This window comes from Pyxicephalus adspersus, chromosome 1 (genome assembly GCF_032062135.1).
Source record: "Pyxicephalus adspersus chromosome 1, UCB_Pads_2.0, whole genome shotgun sequence".
Taxonomy (NCBI): domain Eukaryota; kingdom Metazoa; phylum Chordata; class Amphibia; order Anura; family Pyxicephalidae; genus Pyxicephalus; species Pyxicephalus adspersus.
In genome coordinates, this window is record NC_092858.1 from 67,822,774 (window position 1) to 67,833,901 (window position 11,128).

The 11,128-nt window shown below is 40.5% G+C and overlaps 1 protein-coding gene across 1 annotated transcript in view; it reads right to left on the bottom strand.

The window, feature by feature from the left end:
* GABRA5 (gamma-aminobutyric acid type A receptor subunit alpha5) overlaps positions 1-4,870 on the bottom strand; it is a 113,828-nt gene extending 108,958 nt beyond the window's left edge. The window contains exons 1-2 of the mRNA XM_072412895.1: positions 4,687-4,870; positions 424-571 (exon numbers count right to left, since the gene is read on the bottom strand). Of these exons, the coding sequence (XP_072268996.1) occupies positions 424-509 (86 nt within the window). The 5' untranslated portion in view covers positions 510-571; positions 4,687-4,870. The remainder of the gene's footprint in view (positions 1-423; positions 572-4,686) is intronic.
* Between the last annotated feature and the right edge of the window lie 6,258 nt (positions 4,871-11,128).

Consider the following 11,128-nt stretch of genomic DNA (forward strand, 5'->3'; position numbering starts at 1 on the left):
CTATATACCAGTAGTGCAATAGCACGTGTGAAATGTATAAACCAATAGTTTCGACTATTGATAGATCATCTTTCCATTTCTGTAGATGCAAATATTAGTCAAAATTATTTGTATTGTTCATTTACTTGAATAGGATTTTTCCACAGCATAGACAGATAGCATTGACAGCAACATCCTAATAAAAATTAAACTTTATTCCAAATATCTCATGGAAACCTACACTAAGGCAGCAATTTTCAGCGATCTAACAGACAGTAATAGACATTGTTAAATTTTGCTTCCATAATTACCTTTTAGCTTTACCATGTACTGGAGAAGCAATGACTACTTTCGCACAATCTTTTAAAAAACTTATAATTATACACATGATATGATACATAAGCAAATGAAAAAAGAACTTTACTACCAAGAAGTGGCGCTCACCTTATGTGAAGATGAAAACTCATCAATACCCAAGAAAGGAGTATATTTCTGATCAGGGTAGTAGCAGACTTAATTGTGAAGTCCATTTCTACTTGGTACACAAAAGTGAACTAGTGTTTAAATACTGTGGATTTACTTTACTCCCACTCTGCAAAAAAAAAGAAAGGAACATGCATTAAGTTTCCAGAATGTCATTGTATACACTGATATTAAAGTCTCAATAATACCAATGCTGCTTTCATGCACAAGAACCCAACGCTTTATTCAGAATAGGATCTAAAGTAGTCAGTAGCTTAATACCTTTTTGAAAGGGATCTGTTATTAAATGGTTCCTGCAATTATCACATCGATGGGTGTCATTGTTTGAACCTGCGCTGGGAAAAGACTAGAGGGAATTTTGTATCTTTTCCACAATGCAGTCATCAGTTCTAGGGAGCTGATCAATATGGTTAATACTGCCTGTGCCATCATTTAATAACCCAAGGATTCATTGGTGAGTAATTAGCAGCATTGTATGGCTGTTAATTAGGACAGGAGCTTTCCATGGTGGGGGTGCTGAAGCCTGGCTCAATGACTCTTGTGTGCACCATTGTTTGATATAGGCAATCAGTTACCACATTGGTTCTAATTCTTAATCTATGCCATCTGAAGCCTGCATCATTTTCCATAGTAGCAAAGCAACAGTAACTCTGCCATCTTTAAAAAAGAAATGATTATTGCAGCCCGGTTATCAATGCAATGAGTAGGGTTGCTGCTTCTTATACACAAAGGTCAGCTGCATGAATCAGCAAGCTAGCATTGTCGTTCCTTCTACTTTTAACCACCCATTTCTTCCTCTTCTTCCCTCCCCCACCCCAATTCACCACTACCCCCCTGCATCCCCAACACCACAACACTGAATCCAACTTGTGGGAAATGGCCTAATTGGCCATTTTATTGTCAAAACCTTAAAATAAAACTCTTTCTATATATATATATAGACAAAGCTAGATATATATCTTTGTTATAACTGTAAAACATTAACCATTATGGCATTTAACCACAAATATCCATTTTAACAATAACAATAATCTCAGCAACAATTACAACATACAATTCCCTGAAATTTTACCATTTCGCTCTTACTCCCTTCCCAGTTGCAAGATCTTGTAGGCACTGCTTACCACCATAACATCTGGGAGAGCTGCCCGACCAACATTTATGTTGCCAGCCACAACACCACGGCTCAAGAAGGAGTACACTACTTAAAGCCCCCTTTTTACCGACACCATACAGGTAGCCACTATTTAAAGTAAACCACTGGAGATCCCACACCAGGGATGGTTCTTTATTTTACCACACCCCCTTTTTAAAGTGCCCTATGAGGGTTGATCTTTTACACAGACATACGCAACCTCAAAAATCTAATTTGATGATGATGACCTCTGGCTCAAATCGTTGCTTCCTGCATGCAGCACAACAATCGCTGGTGGCCTGTCCAGCCTGGCATAGCGATGAAACTCCAGGACCATTCTCCACAATGGAGAAACCCTACTCCACAACATTCCCCGGACACCTATCCACTGGATCTGGCCCACTGACCTAGATATCCCCAGCTGCCTGCCATTGAATCGAATCTGCCTGCCCTGGGCAAGCCCCTGACCCAACGAATGCTCCCAAAGCAGCCCGAAACAGCTCAACCTTCCACCTTGATGAACAAACCCTACCCAAAACGCCCAACAGACACAACAACTATTCAAGTGTTACCGGCTGCCGGAAACTTGCCTTCTGGGCACCTTTCAGATAACCTTCAGAGCCAGCCAAACCAAAAACCCCTTGGGCACACCCAATAAACCACTTAGTCCCCATAGTCACCCTGTGTGACAGGCCTCCCAACTTCTTCACACAACGACCCTCACTCCTGCCAGACCGCCTCATAAGATGACCAGGTCCCTTCACTCACTGATCCTCAAAGCAAACTTGTTAAGCTCCGATCACAAGTTTCCACAAGTTCTCTGGGCAAGGCATTCCTCTGCTCTCTGCCCCTGGTGCCAGTTCACGGAACACACTCACCGCCAAACGAGTAAAGCCACCACCATGGGTTTTTACCACACCTGGATTTGGGCCGCATGGAACAAAAACATCCATTGGTCAACAACTTAACACCAGACACCTCAGCAGTCAAATCACTGGTGGCAAAGATGCTGAAAAACGATTACCATCTGGACCACCCCCAAATTGTCACAAGGACACCATTTTGGGGAAAAGCTCTAACAAAACCAAAGTACATGGTAGTCCTTCCGCCTGTCACTTCTCTGGCCATGCTCCCATGCTTCAATTGCCCTGGAAATATGCTCCATAGCCAGACGCCGCATCTGTGTTTTAAATCCACACTAGTCGCCGGGCCCTCCAACCAGACCGACCTCCCATTTAAATTGTCCAAGAATAACTGCAACACCATCAAATCCTCCTGCAACTCCCATGTCAACTGCACAAAATGAATAGAGACCTTCACCCCGGAGGTTGCCGCTGCCAACCTCCTGCAAAAGATCCTGCCTATAGGCAGAATCGGGCAAGTTTCCAAATCAATGACTGCAGTTGCCGCAACTGGATTTTTTGCCTCCTCCTGGCTGCTTGCAATTCCTCCTGCAACGCCCTTCTCTTATCATCTGGCTGCTGACACTCCATTGCCTCCATATCGATTAGAATCCCCAAAAAGGATAATACCATGGTCAGACCCTCCGTCTTATCTCCGCCACATACTGTAGAGTACCAAAGCACAAGACATCATCCAAATAATGTATGATCAACCATCCTGCACCACCTATTCCACAAACGAGCAAAAGGTCCTAAAATATGCTCACGAAATCAAGCACCCCATGGGCAAACACCTGTCCACATAATACTCCCCTTGCCATACGCAACCAAGCAGATGTATGCTTTCTGGATGCACTGGTAGCAGACAGCAGGCTGATTCGATATCGGCCTTGACCAGCAAAGTGCCCTTCCCATACTATTTTACCCACGAATTGCACAATCAAACAACATATAAGATACCAAACACAAATCTGGGTCTATTGCCACTTTGATTGAGCCACCCTGGGGAAAAGAAAAGTGGTGAATCAATCCAAGCTTACCGGACTCCTTCTTAGGGACCAAAGGGGATACCAGCAAGTTGGGCAGGGTTGGGGAGGAAAAAGAGGGCCACTCCATTCGCCCCAACGCCACCTCCTTCCGAAGCTTTTCCATAACAACGTTTGGAAGGCTCAGTGCCGATTTTAAATTCTGCGCCTGCAGCGGAATCCCCTGGAGCACACACGGAACCCTGAAACCCCTCTGCCAGTAAATGTGCATCCGCCTGCCAAGGATACCCACCTAGAAAAGGCCACATCCTTGTGAAGCTCACTGGTGTCATCCCTCTTTCCAGCGTTGTCTCCAATACTACCCTTGCCAAATCTGCTCCCGCATACCCTGCTTCAGGTGAGCCCTCAAAGTAGACAAATACCTCACCCTTTGCTGTGTCGCTTACACCAATTGCATGTGACCCGCTCCTCACACTGCCGCCGCAGCCAAAACCCCCCACCGCCTCACTTGGCTGCCCACCCGGACACCCCCACAGACCCCCCACCCTCTCACCTATCTGCCAGACCTGCTGCCAACTCCTTTCTCCTGTCAGCGCCAAACCGCCACAGAGGACCCCACACTGCCTGTCAGGGGGCCAGCCCCAAGGAGCCTGCAGAGGCACTCCATACCCCCCCTACCTCAAATCTGCCCCCCACTCACCCCCTGCACACCCACACATCCTACCTTCCCTGCTGGGACCTGATGATCTCACATTTGTGCCCCTCTCCTCAGCATGTAGCCGGCTCTGAGGGGGCAGCTCTCACCTAGCAGAACGTCCTCCAGCACAGCTATCCTCTCACACGGCTCTCCCCCTGAGGTAATGCCCGCACACAGGTACCGACAGGGGTTACCATGGTGCCCCCATCCCAAACTCTCCAACTCTCCGTGACATATAAATCTCACATCTGCATTCCCCCCAGGTTTACACTGCTTGCTGCGGTCACTAGCTGGCATCGTATCGTAGCTTGGATGGTAACGAATGATATGTTACAGGCTATTATTTGTCTTTACCCATTATTTATCGGTGCAGACACAAAACACTGTGCTTGCTCATTTCCCTGACTTGTCCCTCAGCAGGTGTAGTTATTGCAGACATGTACCAGCCTTGTGTAGTTCCTAAAAGCAGACAAGCCATTCATCCTTAGCAAGCACACAGCTTACCGACTGATCCTGTGTCTCTGCAATACTCCTCATGTCATGTCACCTTGGCCAGCTTCTGCTTCTCTTTGCTCCTTCAGGAGAAGTGTGGCAGGGTGCTGGGGATGCTGGCTTCTGCTGCTGGCCTCTAGCTACAGCTCCTCCCTCCAGCTTCCCAATCCCTCCATCAATGAACAAGTCTTCTCCCCAAATCATCTCCACCTGGGGGGTCACCATTCCAATAAGTCATCCCTATGCACACACCTTAATGCTAATACAATGGCTATTGATCCACAGTGTGCAGGAAGCAGTGTGATCATTGACTTGTATATTATTATACCTTGTTCTCCTATTCTAGCAGCAGGCTATACATCACTAACCATATCACAGTGTCTGCATCATACATGGCATTGCTTGACAACATCTATTTGTTGATGACAAGCTATCCTGGCTTTACTTTCCTAGGTATTGAACACCTTTTCTGCACAGGTGTATTACATGGAGGTGTTTTGTGTTCCATATGAAGCAAAGCTCACAAATCATTTCTGGGTTAGTGATCTTCCACATAATTATCCTGATGAATTCTAGAAAGTAGTTTAACCCTCCAGAGCTGTCATTTCTTAGTAAAACCTTGCATTAGGGCTTACTGAGACTGATTTACTGCAAGGGTTTAGGAACTTCACTTCAGTTATGTGAAAAGCAAGTGCCTATTCCACCTGTAAGTGGTTGGATATTAGAAGTGAATATGTATACAATTTATTATGTGAGCATTGATTCATTCTTTAGTAATTCAATCCATCAATCATCATTTTCTTACACATGTCAGATATTTCTAAATATATTCACATGTTTAAGAGTTTAGTATAGTTTCTTTACTTTTATATATTCATTTTTCATATGCAAACCCTTGATCTGTGTATTAGACGGCATGCCAATATTATTTATTGAAAAGTGCAGTAGCAAGCAATTAGAATTAATTTCTGATATTCTTTTCTCATACTATAACCACATTCAGTTGTCCTCATGTTTGTGAATATTGAAAGACATAGATGTATCTATAGCCCCAACATACTTAAAAAAATACTTGAATAGAAAACAATTAAATATAATATATATATTATATTTTGATCAGAGATTTGGGTGCCATGTGAACAGAACTTCGTGCAAGATTTTGGCCATAAAATGGGAATTGCAATATAACAAGTTGCCAGTAGAAGGCGCTATGCTTCCATAAGGGGCTACCTACACAGCTAAGAGTTCCAAACATGTAGTGAGATATTTCTATGCTTTATCTGAGGGTGGTGCAGTTGTACTATAAAATCCAGAACATATTGGAAATATTCCCAGTGCTGCTACAGAACAAAGGCAATAAGAAACACTGTACAGTACACAATAATTTCCTACTAGCTGACCAATGTACTTTATTCATTTCTTAGCCAGTTCATATTTAACGCAGCAAGTCATTAGCTAGATGTATTACGCTGGTCTTATAAAACAGCAGAGAAATCTCCAGTGTAATGTTGGAGGTAGGACAGAAGTAATAATAAAAAATTAAGTCCGCTCCTAGGGGATCAGCTACAATTGCTTGCGTTTATATGGATGATTGCAATAACTGCATGACCCTGAAAACTAATAGAGTACATGTGCAGCTAATGTGGCGTTACTGTAAATGATGTGGAAAGAACAGAAAATTTGAAAAAAAATCATTTTCATGACAGTCTTCATCACATTAGGATTTCCTTTACCCAGCGGGGAGCACTTAAGACTACATGACAAGCATATACTATTTTATTTAAGTTTGTATTACTTTTTTAGTCTTTGCATTTATGGTTTTGTAAACAGAGGTGCAACATTTCTCAGTTCAAAAATTGAGGCCCTGAACTGGCTGCATGTAGCTAGATTTTACCTTGATAGGTTAACAAAATTTGTCAGCGGCCCAGGTCTCATGGCAATGATGTTTGTTCTCCCCATTTATTGAATATTTGGAGCAAATGTGCAAATGCTTTGATGAGATACATTCAAGCTGTGGGTAAATGTTGACTTTGTTATCTAAAGTTAAATTTTCAATTCAAACGCAGCTCCATGTATTCAAATAGAAAACACAGCAGATTTGTTGGTATATTTTGATGATTAACAAAGTAAAACATCTGTATGGATCCTTTAAAAAAATCTCGTAGCCATCAGATTTTAGACATGTAATATTTATTATGAACTTTGTATGGCTCTTTATTACTGTACATATGTACATATTGGCAGCAATATCTGCTATATGTGCAATCACTGCAGTTCTTCATGATGCAAAATGCCTACAATTATTATGATAGTCAGATACCATGCAGTCCAAGCTGCTTGGATTTTAAGTCAAATAGGGAAGTTTGTAATTCACATTGTGTTATTCCTAGCAAGTAAGAGGCAGGATTCCCATAAAGAGATCTGGTGATGTCTCATGTGACTTAGAGTGTGGGCATACCCAAAAATCTATTTTTTGCTATGTTTTTCATAATGTCTTATTGTATACAGGTTTCTTCAACAAATATTTTTTTTTTTTAATTATTGTTAAGTTTCTTACCGAGAGAGCCTGCTGCTAACAACGTTTTCTGCTGCAGGAATACAACACTTAAGCTACATACACACAATAGATCTGTATTTCTCAACCTTTTTAACATAGGGGATCGCTGCTTGAGCGAAGAGCTGCATGAGAGGTTGTTTATATGGGCAAAGAAATTTGGAGGAGTCTAATTTAGTGGTTGTTGTGAAGAATGCTATGGCTTAGTATTGTCAGCCTGCAACTGGAAATATTGTTACTGGGATGATCTGGTTAGAAACTTTGCAATAGTCTACAAAAACTATATACATATCATGTTTGCTGAGGAGTACACATAAAAAATATCCATTAATGCCGAACTCCATAACACCACGTAATCTATAAATGTATTCACTGAAATACTGACATTTATCTATAAATAGAGATAGCACCCTGTAATCATTATCCGGCACATGTGAAATTAACAAGTCTGGGTGACAATCTGGTGATGCATGGGGTGTCTGGAAAATGCCAAGATCCTAATGGTTCTCTTAGGGAGAATGTCAGGTAGCCAGACTGAACATTTCCCTCCAGTAAATTGTTCTGTCCTATTCAAATGCAAATCACTGACACCAAGGTCAGAGGTTCACATATTCACACATATCCATTGCATCTCTTTATGACTCCCTATGGGACAGTTAGGGAAAAGATGGATTTCTCTGCCAAGTTTCACTTAGGTGCCTATTTATAACAGAGAGTTGGCACTGCTGTCCACGGGACACCACAACTTTACTCCCTACTACAGCCATCATTAGCCATCCCATTCATAAAATGCAGGTCTGCAGTGTGCCATGAAAATAGAATTTATTCTGCTAACATTGCAGAGATGTTAACTGGAGGAGACAGCAGTCATGTAAATTTGATGTAAGGTCGATTTTTTTAAATAGTTTAAATCTGTACTGTGTTCTGTTTGTTTTTGGACATTGTAGTGCAAATTTGTAGGTCACAGTGCTGTTGTTTATAAATGTACATTTTATTTTTTATTTTTCAGCATCAATATGGCCATATCTGGGTTTTTTGTGTAACATTTTGCTTTGCAGCACCAATATCACCTGATAATCTTAAGCAGTTGCCAGGCCAAAACAAAGCATACAAAATGTCTTATTGGATGGGGTACACCTAATCAAGTCAGATGTCTACCAATACCTAAGATATCTGTGTTTGATTTAAGGTTGATAGTTAAAATTTGCATTAGGCATACATAATTGCTAATAATGCAATGGGTAAAGGAAAAAATACAGTTAAGGATTATAAATGATAAGATAATTACCAAAAAGATATGTATATAAAAATTTGCTCTGTACTTTAGTCTTCCCTAAAAAAACTCCAATTTCAAGCCTAAGGAATAAGGACAGAAAAGATTTTAAAGGGTCTACCTGTCTGTGATTGATAAAAATAAGTTGATCTGTTAAAAGTGATGTCTTGGCATTCAATGAATACATTAAAAAACAAAATTACAGTCCCTTCTCTTGCAGGTTTAAGACCACATTAACGACAAGTGCAGGCTTCTAATATACAGTTTAATGGTATATCGCACATTGATTAGCATGGCAACATCTTTATTTGTTCATCCATTAGGCAGTAGCAGTAAAATTGGTATTTCAATTAACATAATTATGCAAATACTTGGTTAAACACAGTTTCCCGTCATTTCAAAGGTTTGCTGTTAAAATTGCTTGTAACTAGCAACCTTTCTCCAACTGACTAGTTATTATTTCTTCCAAAGCATTGTACATGTGTTCAAGGATTAAAAATTAGAATATTTTATTTTATTGTATCTACTTGTTTTTAGGCAAACCAATTACCAGTGGATTCCAAATGCTCCCATATTATAATAACTTTGTACCCTAACCAGTGCAGTTAGTTTTAGTCCTAACTATTGGATCCAATTGTATTGGTCAGGGCAGAATTACCCATAGGGCAACCTAGACAAAAGCCTATGGCCTGTTGGATGGGTTCCTGCCACTGCTACTCCCCTGAAGTTTCCCATGCACCTGCTGATAGGGTGTCCAACAGAACACATCACTAGAAAATCAAGAACATACATTGCTTATAACTAGGTGTGTTCCTCTCTCACACACACCTGGTCTCTATCCTTGGGTCTCTTCTCTTTCATGAGAATTACAGATAGCAAGGCGAAACAGTTTAAAAAAGAACAGACCGGAATGTATTACTGCATGTCCTGGTGTGGGATCCAAATGTGCTCTGTGATGCATGTTAAAAGTAATTGATTTTATTCTGAAACTCCATGTAATTTCATGTGCTGCAGTCATAATGTGCTGCAAAAAAAATTCAACATGTTCTTTTTTTAACTAAATTCATAGGCCATAAGGTAAATTGCCTTTTTTTTGTGTTGAGGCCATTGCTCAAAGCAGCCCAACATTACTGGTGTAAATAAACACTAAAATGGTAATAAATATAAAAAAGCTCACCTCCCCTCCAGTGATGCAACATCTACAAGCATCCTTTCCAGAGCTGTCATTTTTACACTGTCATTTTCCAGGTTTATCATCTCCAGTCATTTTAAAAGGTTTGCATATGGTGACATAACCCCCATACTTGTGCATAAGACTAAATTCATCTTGGCATGTCAGAATTCTACATGCATGCTTAGCTCATGAAGTTTGTGAGACTCTACTGGCTTCTGTTTATTTGTCATTCAAAAATAACTTACAATTTTTATACCTGTGCAAACTGTATTTATTTATGTATCTAACATACTGAATAAAACAGGATGAAAATTTACACCCCATATTCAGAACGCTTCCAGGTCCTGTCACTTTCACCTACGCAACATTTCCAAAATCCACCCCTACCTGTCCCCTGAGACCACCAAACTCCTTGTGCACGCTCTTATCATCTCCCGTCTGGACTACTGTAACCTCCTCCTCTCTGGTATTCCACTAACCTGACTCTCTCCTCTACAATCTATTATGATGCTGCAGCCAGACTCATCCATCCTTCCCACCGCTCCTCTTCCGCTGCATCTCTTTCACCTTAAGATCAAGTTCAACTCCTACTTTCTGCTCAATTAAAAGAGCACTCAAATCTCATCTTTTTAAACTTGCCTACCCATCTTCTTCTGTCTCCTAAAACCTTCACTACTTCCCACCACTACATATCTCCCCCCTATTGTGTGTTATTTCCACCACCTCCTAGATTGTAAGCTCTTCGGGGCAGGGTCCTCTCCTCCTCCTGTGCCACTGTCTGTATCTGTCTGTCATTTGTAACCCCTATTTAATGTACCGCCCTGCATAACATATTGGAGCGATATAAATACTGCTTATTATAATATTAATAATAATAGCGAGCCACCTAAAATATTTGCAGCAAAATTTAAATATTCATTAATGATTATGTAACATTATTATATAACATTATGTGTATGTGCATATTGTGCAGTAAAATATGCTATAAACACCACATTTATGTGAGAAAGGAGGGGACTGAATTACAGTATAATTTAAAATTATTATGTGACATATGTTATAAACTAAATGGAAAACAGAAGTTTTTTTAATTAATAATATATATATAACTTGATGTCAGGGCAGGAGGTATGGACTAGAGTAGGAAACCTTTAGGGATAAAAGGTTGACCTTTCTTTTATTATGATATTATGCATGTGTTAAGAATCAAAAGGCAAAAGCAAGACCACATTTTGTTTAATTACACTGTATTATATGTGTGAACATTATATTAGTAGTATATTCAACTGCATGGCCTCAATTATCTGCAGTCATAGTAGCACTGTTAAATAGTTCTTAGGGTACATAAATTAAATTTGGGGCAGTTCATAAGGGCCTTCATGAGCTATTTAAAATAAAGTATAAAGTCTATAGCCTTAAGCAAGCTAGTGTGAATGTTTTGCTTATAGTAGTC